Genomic DNA, 10,091 nt, shown 5'->3' with positions numbered 1-10,091 from the left:
ATTAATTACTTAATTCTGCTTTCTCTAAAACCCTTCAGTCTGCTAGAAGAAAGGAACAAGACACTAAGTATCCCCAAGACCTCTCTCCAGATCCTCAAAGTTCAAAATGAAAAGGACCGAGAGCAAAGTGCAATGCAAAAACTAAGAAAACAGTTTTATGAGGATTCCCCTCACAAGACCCCATTAAAACACCATACACAATAGAATGCCACATTGTCTCAATGCTGGGTAGGATAAAATTTAATAATCACTATTTTATAGTCAGCCAAAGCTTCCATATACGTATCGCATGAACAATAAAGAACTATACAGCTTTTATAACAAACTGTAGCCAACTACAGCATTTCAGGAGAGCTGTAAGGAGCAGAGATGTCCTCTGGCTGGCTAATACTTGAAGAAGAGCCAACATACAAACTTAACCACTATAGGTGACCATCACCCACAGTGTTTGAATCCTGTTAATCATCACTTTATGAAGTGTTGAGAGATCCAAATGTCCCCAGTTGTATTCCAAAATAACAATACCTAGGCTCCACCCTGAATTCCTGATTCAACAGATCTGGAGTGGGCCCAAGAATCTGCCTGCTCACACTTAATGCTGGAAAACTAACTGTCCCCAGAGGAGTAAACCTAAACACACACAGCAATGTTCCAGGTGATGCAGGACTCCTCATTGTGACCAACAATTATATGTAACAAGATGACCTCAGAAGTTAGGGATGTCCTCAGGCTATCTTAGAAACTACACACACTAAAATGCTGTGCTCTTTACAGCCCCTTTAATCCCAAGCACCGGGGAAGCAGAGTCAGGCTGATCTCTGTGAGTTCGAGGCCAGCCTGGTCTACAGAGTGAGATAGATCCAGGAAAGGTGCCAAAGCTACACAGAGAAACCCTGTCTCGAAAAACCAAAGAGAGAGAGAGAGAGAGAGAGAGAGAGAGAGAGAGAGAGAGAGAGAGAGCGAGCGCAGAATGTTGTCCTAAGTACAAAATGTACAGACTTCAGGAAAGATCTGGGAGGTGCCATGACGTGCCTAACAATTCCTTAAGCCACCCATTTTTGTGATGCCTACTGTAATTGTTCCTGTATCCCTTCAGGTAAACATCCAGGTAGCTCTTCAGGTAAATGTCCTGTGCACCATTGTGTGGCAGCTATTCGACATTCATGACTATCTGCTGGGCGATGAATGTATCGGTGAGGTTTCATCACACAATGGCTTACCATACTCTTCCACTCCAGAAAACCGCGACTGTCAGTCTCTACTTACACTAACAAACTGAATGTCATCCTCATTCTCATCCGGCGTCGACTCAGATGCCTCAGGCCCAGCTGGTGGGACAGATTCTATTATCTATAAACAAAAGCCAAAACACGCTTATCTATTCGGCCACACACACTGGTAGGAAGAAATCTTTTTTTTTTTCCCCCAAAAAAGGACGAGTTAAGACAAAAGCCCCCTGGGGGAACAGCAGGATCACGCACAAACCCGGCTCACAAAACTGCATGGAGGCGGTTTTTTTTTTTTTTTTTTTTTGCTAAGGCGTCTTGGAGCTGCAGAGAGACCTAGCCTCCCGGGCGAGTTGCCACCATTCCCCTCCCCGCCTTCTCCAGGGGCAGGGATGCAGGCTCTCTCCACCTCGGGGGATCAGGCTGTACATCAAGCAAGGACAGCCAGCCTCGACTCGTCTCTCACCCCTGGGGGCCGCCGCGGCCACAGCCAGGGCGGCCCGGGGCTGGGGGCGGCCCGGACCGCCATTGTTGAAGGCTCCACGCAGACGTGCACCAGGCCCCGAGGCCCGGCCATCGCCCCAGGCCGCGGCCCGGCTGGGGGCCCTCGGCCTAGAAGACAAACCCTTCGGGGGGTCGGGCTCGGCCGAGCCAAGGCCCGGGCCGCCGCCACTCACCTCCGGCCCTGGGTCTCCCATGTCTCCCCACGGCCTGTCAGCACCACGCTCCCGCCGCTGCTGCTGTTCCCGACGCCGCCGCCACGACTTCCCTCTCGCCCTGCGCCGCGCGACCCACCCTGCGTGAGCGCCCACGCTAGATGACGCCTCCGGCCGCGGGGACGCTGAGCCGCTAGACCCCGAGCGCGGCCTCGCTACAGCTAGCTTCCAACGCCGCTTTGTACGCTCCCTCCCCCCCAACCCCCCCTCCGCCTTCCTCCCGCCCCGCGAAGGATCCTGGGAGTTGTAGTTCCCACCGGCCTCGAGGCCGCCGACCGCGTGGCAGGCAAAGCGGGCGAGGACCCGGAGCCTGCCGCTCACCTGCAGCTCGGGAAGATGGGGGAGGAGGTGGCGAGGGTCTTGATAGAGTTTTGAGTCCACGCAAAACCTCGTCCCGCTGCTGCCTTGCACTGGGGAGACACTGGCAGGGAAAGATCTGCCCTGGCATCAAGCGGGGCGGATGGAAAAATGGAGGACTTTTTCCTTTTACATCTTGGCGAGGGTGGCCGATGCAAGGGGCTTCTATTCTATGGCGTTTCTGAGAGGTCGTTAATTCTTGCAAGTCCTCTCCCAAAGTGGCCTCCTTGTTGTTCACAGGTCTCCAGACGGCCCATGATTCCTGTAAACTAAAAGAAGCATTACTGCCTAGGTCCCATAGGGCTGCCAGTGGTCTTTTCATCTTTCTCTCCTGCTCTTTTCAGGCTAGGCTGAGTTGGTTGATTAATTACTTGGAAAGTGGGACACAGAGGTGCGGGCGAAAGGGGACCAGTGGAAAACAGACCTGGTCGTGTCAGTTAACCTGTTCAGATCTTTAGTGAAGTGGCCATAACTGCCGGGAAAGCAAAGCTCAGTGGTCTTTGTTTGGGGACAGAAGGATGGTGACTGGAAATAATTGGTTGCCTTTTTTTTCCTCTTTCTTTTCCTTTTCTGGGTGGAGGTGTGGGATGGATAGGTTTAGGTGATGTCCAAGATGTGATGAACTCTTAAGCTAGTCGCCTTTCTCACGTCTAGTAGCTCCCAGTGCCAGCAAGTATTGAATCTCACTGAAGGACCAGAGAGAGGAGCAAAGCTGGGATCCAGGGTTCAGTAACAAAGTAATGGCCGCCAAAGCCCGACTAAACTTCGTCACGAAATCCTAGAACAGTGGTATTATAATGTAGCTTTTGAAGATATTCTCAGGCTCTATAAAATAAAATAGAACTTCTAAAAGTAACAGTTGACTCTTGCATCAGTCAAAACAACTATGGTATTTAATCGTTTTTTTAAAATAATGACTTGGAACAAAGCCTTTTTTTTTAAATATCTTTTTTAAAAGATTTTTGAAAAGAATTTAAGAACGAAAATTATGCCTATGGTACATAACATCGTCCGTTTGTATACAAAAAATACCATCTAACTGCCTATGCCTAATTAATAGTTTGTTTCCTGTATTACCACAAAGTGCTCTGTAACTTCTTTTGCTTTCTACCTAATAAGTTTGAGACTTATACAGACCAACTGAGAACCAAAGATCCATTGTATGCATTTTTCAAAAGCTATATTTATGTAAATTGAATATTTCTAAACCTAAGTGTGTAGACCAGACCGTAAGAAAATAAGTTCAATGGAACATTTAATTGGTTTATAGTTGCAATAACTTACCCTAAGGTTATGTCATGGGTTTGCCTAGAATAGAAAACATTGAAAAATACCTGACTAGTGTTTGAAGCTTGGCTCTCTTGCATCTTACTTTTTTGAAAAAAGGGGTTCATCCTGGACAGGTGAACATAGTAATTTCTTGGAGTCTGGCAGCTATTGGAGTTTGCCTCTTTTTAAGTAACTTACATTGGTCATGTGAATGACTATCTTGTAGGTCTTCAGACACACCAGATCATCCAGATGAACCAAGTCAGGATAAGGTTAAGTTGTGATGCCCTCTACAAAAGTAATACTGTAGATTGACTTAGCTCCATTGAAAATGTTTACCTACGGTTTCTGTCTACTTATTTTTTTAGAAAGTGCAAGAGAAACATTGAATAAATAGAACCAACCCAAACTTCAAAACAAACCATGTCCATAATAGAAAACCTACATAAATATTAATGTGACTTTTTTTCTAGACGCCCTGTTTAATAAAAACATGCTTGGAAGCTACCTAACAGAAGGTTAAATCAAAGCCAGTTTTTATTTAGCATGATATAATGAAGGAAAAAAGAAAAACATAAACATTATGGACAAAACTTGGGGATCTGTTTTAGGAAATTAAGAAAATCTTGGGTGGTTCTATAGTCAGTCTTGTCTGAGAGTGGAAAATTATTTCTATTACATGGTCTCCATTCTTGTTTTCTAGAGAGAAAGGAAGGAAGGGAGGAAGGGAGGGAAGGAAGAAAAGAAAGAAAGAAGACAGGAAGGGAGAAGGGAGGGAGGAAGGAAAGAAAGAAAGTCAATAGTTAAGCAGAAGTTTATTTACCACAACAAAGCACACATTCCAAAGAAAAATTAAATGGGCCATCTCAGAGGAAGGATAACAGCCTAATAGGTTCTGCATTGCAAAATTTAAAGAAATTTTCATGAATATTTATGAGATGGGTAGCATAGTCCCAGGATAAAACATTTTCCCTTCCAAGTCATGGTGTACTGAGTCTGATTGCTACATTATTTCTTCCCACAATCATCTAGAAAAGCCCAGGATAGGCTGAAAATCACAATGTATGTGGTGTTGAAATGAAGTCAGGGTCTTCTGAGGATACACAGCTTCCTTTCTTAGTCATATGTGTGGGCAGTTGGGAAAGTGCATTGGCCTTCTAGCCTGTAATACAGTGGGAACAGCCTAACTCCTGCTTCAGAGAAGTGTAACTTTAAAGGGTCATTCTGAATATCAGGAGACAGAGCTACTAAAACACAGTTACAGATTCCCTGGTTACTCTGTATCTAACTCCTTGCCTAGCTAGGAGTTAGATACAGAAAAGATCATTCTTTTCACAAGGAATATAGCCCCCATAATGGAAAGAATACAATCTTATAAGGGAAGAAGTACCCAGAAATCTTTTTCTTTAGTAATTTTTTCAGGTTGAAAAAGAATGCAGATCCTCCTTATGGGTCCAGTGTCCTTGCTCTGTATGTTGGTGGAGTAACTAAGGCTGGTTAAGTTAAGCATGGCAGCCTTTTGATTGAAATACCAGATGTATTTGTTGACTGCAAAACCTCACTGTAGTCTAGCTAGCCCAACAAACTTTCCCTCATACTACTGCAAATGCATTATAAATTTTAGAATAGATGGCAATGTCTCTTGAGGGACATTCTTTTGATATCTCAAAACTCAAATATAATAACCACTGATACTCTCTTAATTGATGTTACATTATGTGATAAAGAAATTGAGGAGAGGGTGGTGGTGGCACATGCCTTTAATCCCAGCACTCAGGAGGCAGAGCCAAGGGGATCTCTATGAGTTCAAGGCCAGCCTGGTCTATAGAGCAAGATCCAGGACAGGAACTAAAACTACACAGTGAAACCCTGTCTTGAAAAACAGAGAGAGAGAGAGAGAGAGAGAGAGAGAGAGAGAGAGAGAGAGAGAGAGAGAGAGAGAGAGAGAGAGAGAAATTGAGGAGAAAAAACAAATCTGCACAAACAGATTTTTAGCAAGACGAAAGCACTCAAGTCAATTATAATGCTCGGTTCTGCAACTGGTTTCATGACCTTATCCGGTATTTATAACTAACTACCTTCCTCTACTACCCATTTTGTATTTCCTCAAACTTCACCAAGCTCTTCAGCAGGTCTTGGCTCTTTTCCTGGAGGAGTTACCCATACCTTCATTCCTGGTGGGTCTGTGTTGTAGAATATTAGTTAAAGATATGTTACATTTGTTTATGCTATGGAATATTTATTTAATGATGCAAAGATGCGTTGCATTTGTTCAACTCTATAAAGCTGTGTTGCTTTGCCTGTCTAAAACACCTGACTGGCTTAATAAAGAGCTGAATGACCAATAGCTAGGCAGGAGAGAGAGTAGGTGGGTCTGCCAGGCAGAGGGAATAAATAGAAGGAGAAAAAGAGAAGAGGAGGGAGAGAGAAAAGGAGGAGAGAGGACACCAGGGGTGAGCCACTCGTTACACAGCAAGCCATGGAGTAAGAAGGAAAAAGAGGTATATAGAATAAAGATAAAAGCCCAGAGGCAAAAGGTACATGGGATAATTTAAGAAAAACTAGCTAAAAATAAACCAGACATTCATAAGAAAGAATAAGTCTCCATGTATTTATTTGGGAGCTGGGTGGCAGGCCCCCCAAAGAGTAAAGAGTAAAACCAAACCAAAACAAAACAAAACAAACAAACAAAACCAGGTCTGTGCCCTGCCTGGATTAGGGTGTTGTAGCATCCCACTGACTTTAATCACAGGGGACACACAGTAGCATCAAGAGACACCCTAAGGGCCGGGCAGTGGTGGTGCACGCCTTTAATCCCAGCACTTGGGAGGCAGAGGCAGGCGGATCTCTGTGAGTTCGAGGCCAGCCTGGGCTACCAAGTGAGCTCCAGGAAAAGGCACAAAGCTACACAGAGAAACCCTGTCTCAAAAACCAAAAAAAAAAAAAGACACCCTAAAGGATCTCCTGTAATCCAGACATAATCCTCCTTACCTTCATTGTGGAGAAGCAATCCAATAACCCCATGGCAATCTGGATCAATCACCTTTCCTTTCCTAACACTGTCATTCCTTTCTTTTTCTTTTTTCTTCTTTTTTTCTTTTTCTTTTTCTTTTTTTCTTTTTCTTTCTTTCTTTTTTTTTTTTTTTTTTTGTTGTTGTTATTTTTGTTTTTCCAGACAGGGTTTCTACATGTAGTTTTGGTGCCTGTCCTGGATCTCGCTCTATAGACCAGGCTTGACTTGAACTCACAGAAATCCACCTGCCTCTGCCTCCTGGGTGCTGGGATTAGAGGCGTGCGCCGCCGCCGCCACCACCACCGCCCGGCTGTTACTTCCTCTCTTAACCTATTGGTTTAAGGGCATCAGGAACTAAGTAGTGGTCAGGGCAATTGAACTTCGAGTTCACTGGAATGTTCATTGTCTCCTGGCAGGAGCTCTGCCCGGTCTGGGACCAAAGTTCTGGGCCGGCAGAACTTAGGTTGCAGGATAGAAAAGAAAATTTTTCCTAATAGGTCACGAGGGGTGATAGTGAGTCACACTGTTTCCTTTTCCACCGCTTGATTCCTGTACCTGTGGATCCTGGCTATGGGAGAAACTGCACCATATATTGGACACTGATTCAAAGCATATACTGCCTTCTGGAGAACCCAGCCCCAGTCCTCCAGGCTGCTGCCACCTAATTGATGCTGTAAATGTGTCTTCAAAAGGCCATTCCACCAGGCGGTGGTGGCACACACCTTTTTAACCCCAACACTCAGGAGGCAGAGGCAGGCAGATCTCTGTGTGTTCGAGGCCAGCCTGGTCTACAAAGTGAAAGGTGCAAAGCTACACAGAGAAACCCTATCTCAAAAAAACAAACAAACAAAAAGACCATTCCATCTTTCTCTCAGGCCAGCTGCTTCAGAATGGTAGGGAACATGGTAAGACTAGTAGACTTCATTATCGTGACTCTGGTTGTGAAGTGAGTTCCTTGGTCAGAAGCAATAACGTGTGGAATATCATGTCAGTGGATCAGGCATTCTGTAAGTCCATGGATGGTGGTTTGGGCAGAAATATTACATTCAGGAAAGGCAAATCCATAAACAGAACAAGTATTTACTCCAGTAAAGACAAAGTGTTGTCCTTTCCATGGAGGAAGTAGTCCAACATAGTCAACCTGCCACCGGGTTGCTGGCTAGTCACTCCAGGGAATGGGGCCATATTTGGGGCTCAGTGTTGGTCTCTGCCGTTGGCAGACCTGGCACTCAGCAGCAGCTAACCAGGTCAGCCTTGGTGACTGGAAGTCCATGTTGTCTAGCCCATGCATAACCTCCATCTCTGCCACCATGGCCACTTTGTTCCTGGGCCCATGAGGCAATGACAGGGATGGCTGGGGAGAGAGGCTGACTGTCCACAGAACAGGTCATCCTATCTACTTGATTACTGAACTTATGCTGAAGTCACCTTTGATGAGCATTTACATGGAGAGATCTGTCCACATACTTCTTCCCCAGAAGACTTTCTCACCACTTTTCCAATCATGTTCTTTTCAAGTCCCTGACCACCCAGCCAATCTGTTGGCTGTATCATGTGAATCAGTGAGCCATCACACATCTGGCCATTTCTCCTTCCAAACAAAATGTATAACCATGTATACTGATCAAAGTTCTGCCTACTGTGCAGAATTCCCTTCACCAGTATTTTTTAGGGTCGTTCTTGTCCGAGAAAGGGGTTGTAATGCTGTATCCGTCCACTTCTGGGTGGTGCCTACATAACGTGTAGAGCCATCAGTAAATGAGGCCCTAGTCTTCTCTTCCCCAATTAAGATCATAGGGCACACCCCACGGGGTTATAGGAACATACTTGGCAACATTTTAACGAGAGTAGAAATCATAGGCATTTGGGCAACTTCTTCATGTAACTTGCTTGTGACTTCAGGACCTGCATGTATACCACTTCCATTGGATAATAGATTCCTGCTGTGACATCCTACTTTATGACTAGCTCATGATAGGCAGCTCAGGAAAACCAATTCAATGTCCCAGGATCTGACCTAAGAGAGATGAGCCAATATCTAGATTGCCTAATGATTAGAAGTTGAATTTGTTTTATTCTGACAGAAATAAACCTGCTTATTCATTGAAAGAGATAGGATGCCGGGTGGTGGTGGTGGTGGTGGTGGCGGTGGTGGTGGCGGCGGCGGCGGCGGCGGCGCGGCGGCGCGGCGGCGCGGCGGCGGCACACGCCTTTAATCCCAGCACTCAGGAGGCAGAGGCAGGCGGATCTCTGTGAGTTCGAGGCTAGCCTGGGCTACCAAGTGAGTTCCAGGAAAAGTGCAAAGCTACACAGAGAAACCCTGTCTTGAAAAACCAAAAAAAAAAAAAAGAAAGAAAAAGAAAAAGAAAAAGAAAAAGAAAAGAAAAGAAAGAAAGAAAGAAAGAAAGAAAGAAAGAAAGAAAGAAAGAAAGAAAGAAAGAAAGAAAGAAATAGGGTTGGAAAATGTAGGACAAAGTAAATTTTCCTATGGTCATTAGAGGGGACAAACAGGCCATGCACATATAAATGATGATTGCAAATGTTGCTATGAAAACAAATGAACATCAGCAAAACCTGGAATGAGAGGAAATTATACTCATCAGGGAACACAGCAAGAAGGCATAAACTGCACTGTAAAGGGGTGGTGGGGGACTGTTTTGTGTTCTAAAAGCCTTCATGAGGCAGGAGAGAATCAAGATGGGAGGCTGGGTTGGATAAGTTCTGTGGAGTCTGAGACTTGTAGTAGTTATGAGATATGTTTTGAAGATGGCTAAAGTACAAGCAGTATAGGTTGAGCCTGGAGATGAGGATGCCAGACCCGTTGGTGATGGAGATTTTTGCAGAAGAGATTGTTATCTCAATTAGGAAAGGATTTGCTAGGTGGGACTCAAGTGATGGTATCTAAAATAAGGCTCTATACTTATTATTGGCTCTTGGGGTCCCCACTGAAGAGAATGTGTCAGCTCTTGATCCATTTGGTGCTCCCACAGGGCCCTCTTGCTTCTTACCTGGAGTGCTTTTTTTGGAAAATAGAATTTTATTCTGCACAGGTGAACACAGTAATTGCATGGTTTGGCAGTTATTGGAGGACTTCTTCCCGTTTTAAAGTGAAGGCAGCTGGTCATCTGATCGACCATCTTGTAGGCATTTGGGTGCTCCGGTCCCCAAGCTAAATCAGGTCAGGACGAGATCCCTGACCAGTGCTTGGTGGAGTTTTGTTTTATAATATTATTTTACTTCTAGGTAATTCCTTTTCGGTTGGATGTTCAAGACCATAGATGCTATTTTAAAAAATTACCTATTTTCTCCCCTTTGACTGTTAAGGTAAGCCAAGACTCTGTAGGGGTGACTCTTGGGAATTCATGGGGAGCTTCTTGGTTCCTTTATTTTCCTTGCCAGAGATGCTATATGCACAGATAGGTCCGGGAGCTGCTGACTAAGGCTTCTTTCAGAATATGAGCTAATATTTTCCCTTCAATGAATATCTTCTGGGGTCTCCCTGGCCACTCT

General features: G+C 44.8%; 1 protein-coding gene across 7 annotated transcripts in view; it reads right to left on the bottom strand.

The window, feature by feature from the left end:
• The window catches only part of Znf451 (zinc finger protein 451), a 64,342-nt gene extending 62,170 nt beyond the window's left edge, over positions 1–2,172 (bottom strand). For 4 of the 7 annotated variants that reach the window (XM_028865380.2, XM_028865382.2, XM_028865379.2 and 1 more), the window contains exons 1-2: positions 1,904–2,172; positions 1,267–1,350 (exon numbers count right to left, since the gene is read on the bottom strand). In XM_028865380.2, coding sequence (XP_028721213.1) covers positions 1,267–1,350; positions 1,904–1,924 — 105 coding nt within the window. In that variant the 5' untranslated portion in view covers positions 1,925–2,172. The remainder of the gene's footprint in view (positions 1–1,266; positions 1,351–1,903) is intronic. The other 3 variants (XM_037199882.1, XM_028865381.2, XM_037199883.1) reach the window with 1 other exon arrangement.
• Positions 2,173–10,091: the final 7,919 nt, after the last annotated feature.

This window comes from Peromyscus leucopus, chromosome 16_21, assembly GCF_004664715.2.
Source record: "Peromyscus leucopus breed LL Stock chromosome 16_21, UCI_PerLeu_2.1, whole genome shotgun sequence".
In the NCBI taxonomy this organism is placed as follows: domain Eukaryota; kingdom Metazoa; phylum Chordata; class Mammalia; order Rodentia; family Cricetidae; genus Peromyscus; species Peromyscus leucopus.
The sequence above is the reverse complement of the archived record's forward strand: the minus strand, read 5'-3'. Positions and strand labels throughout refer to the sequence as shown.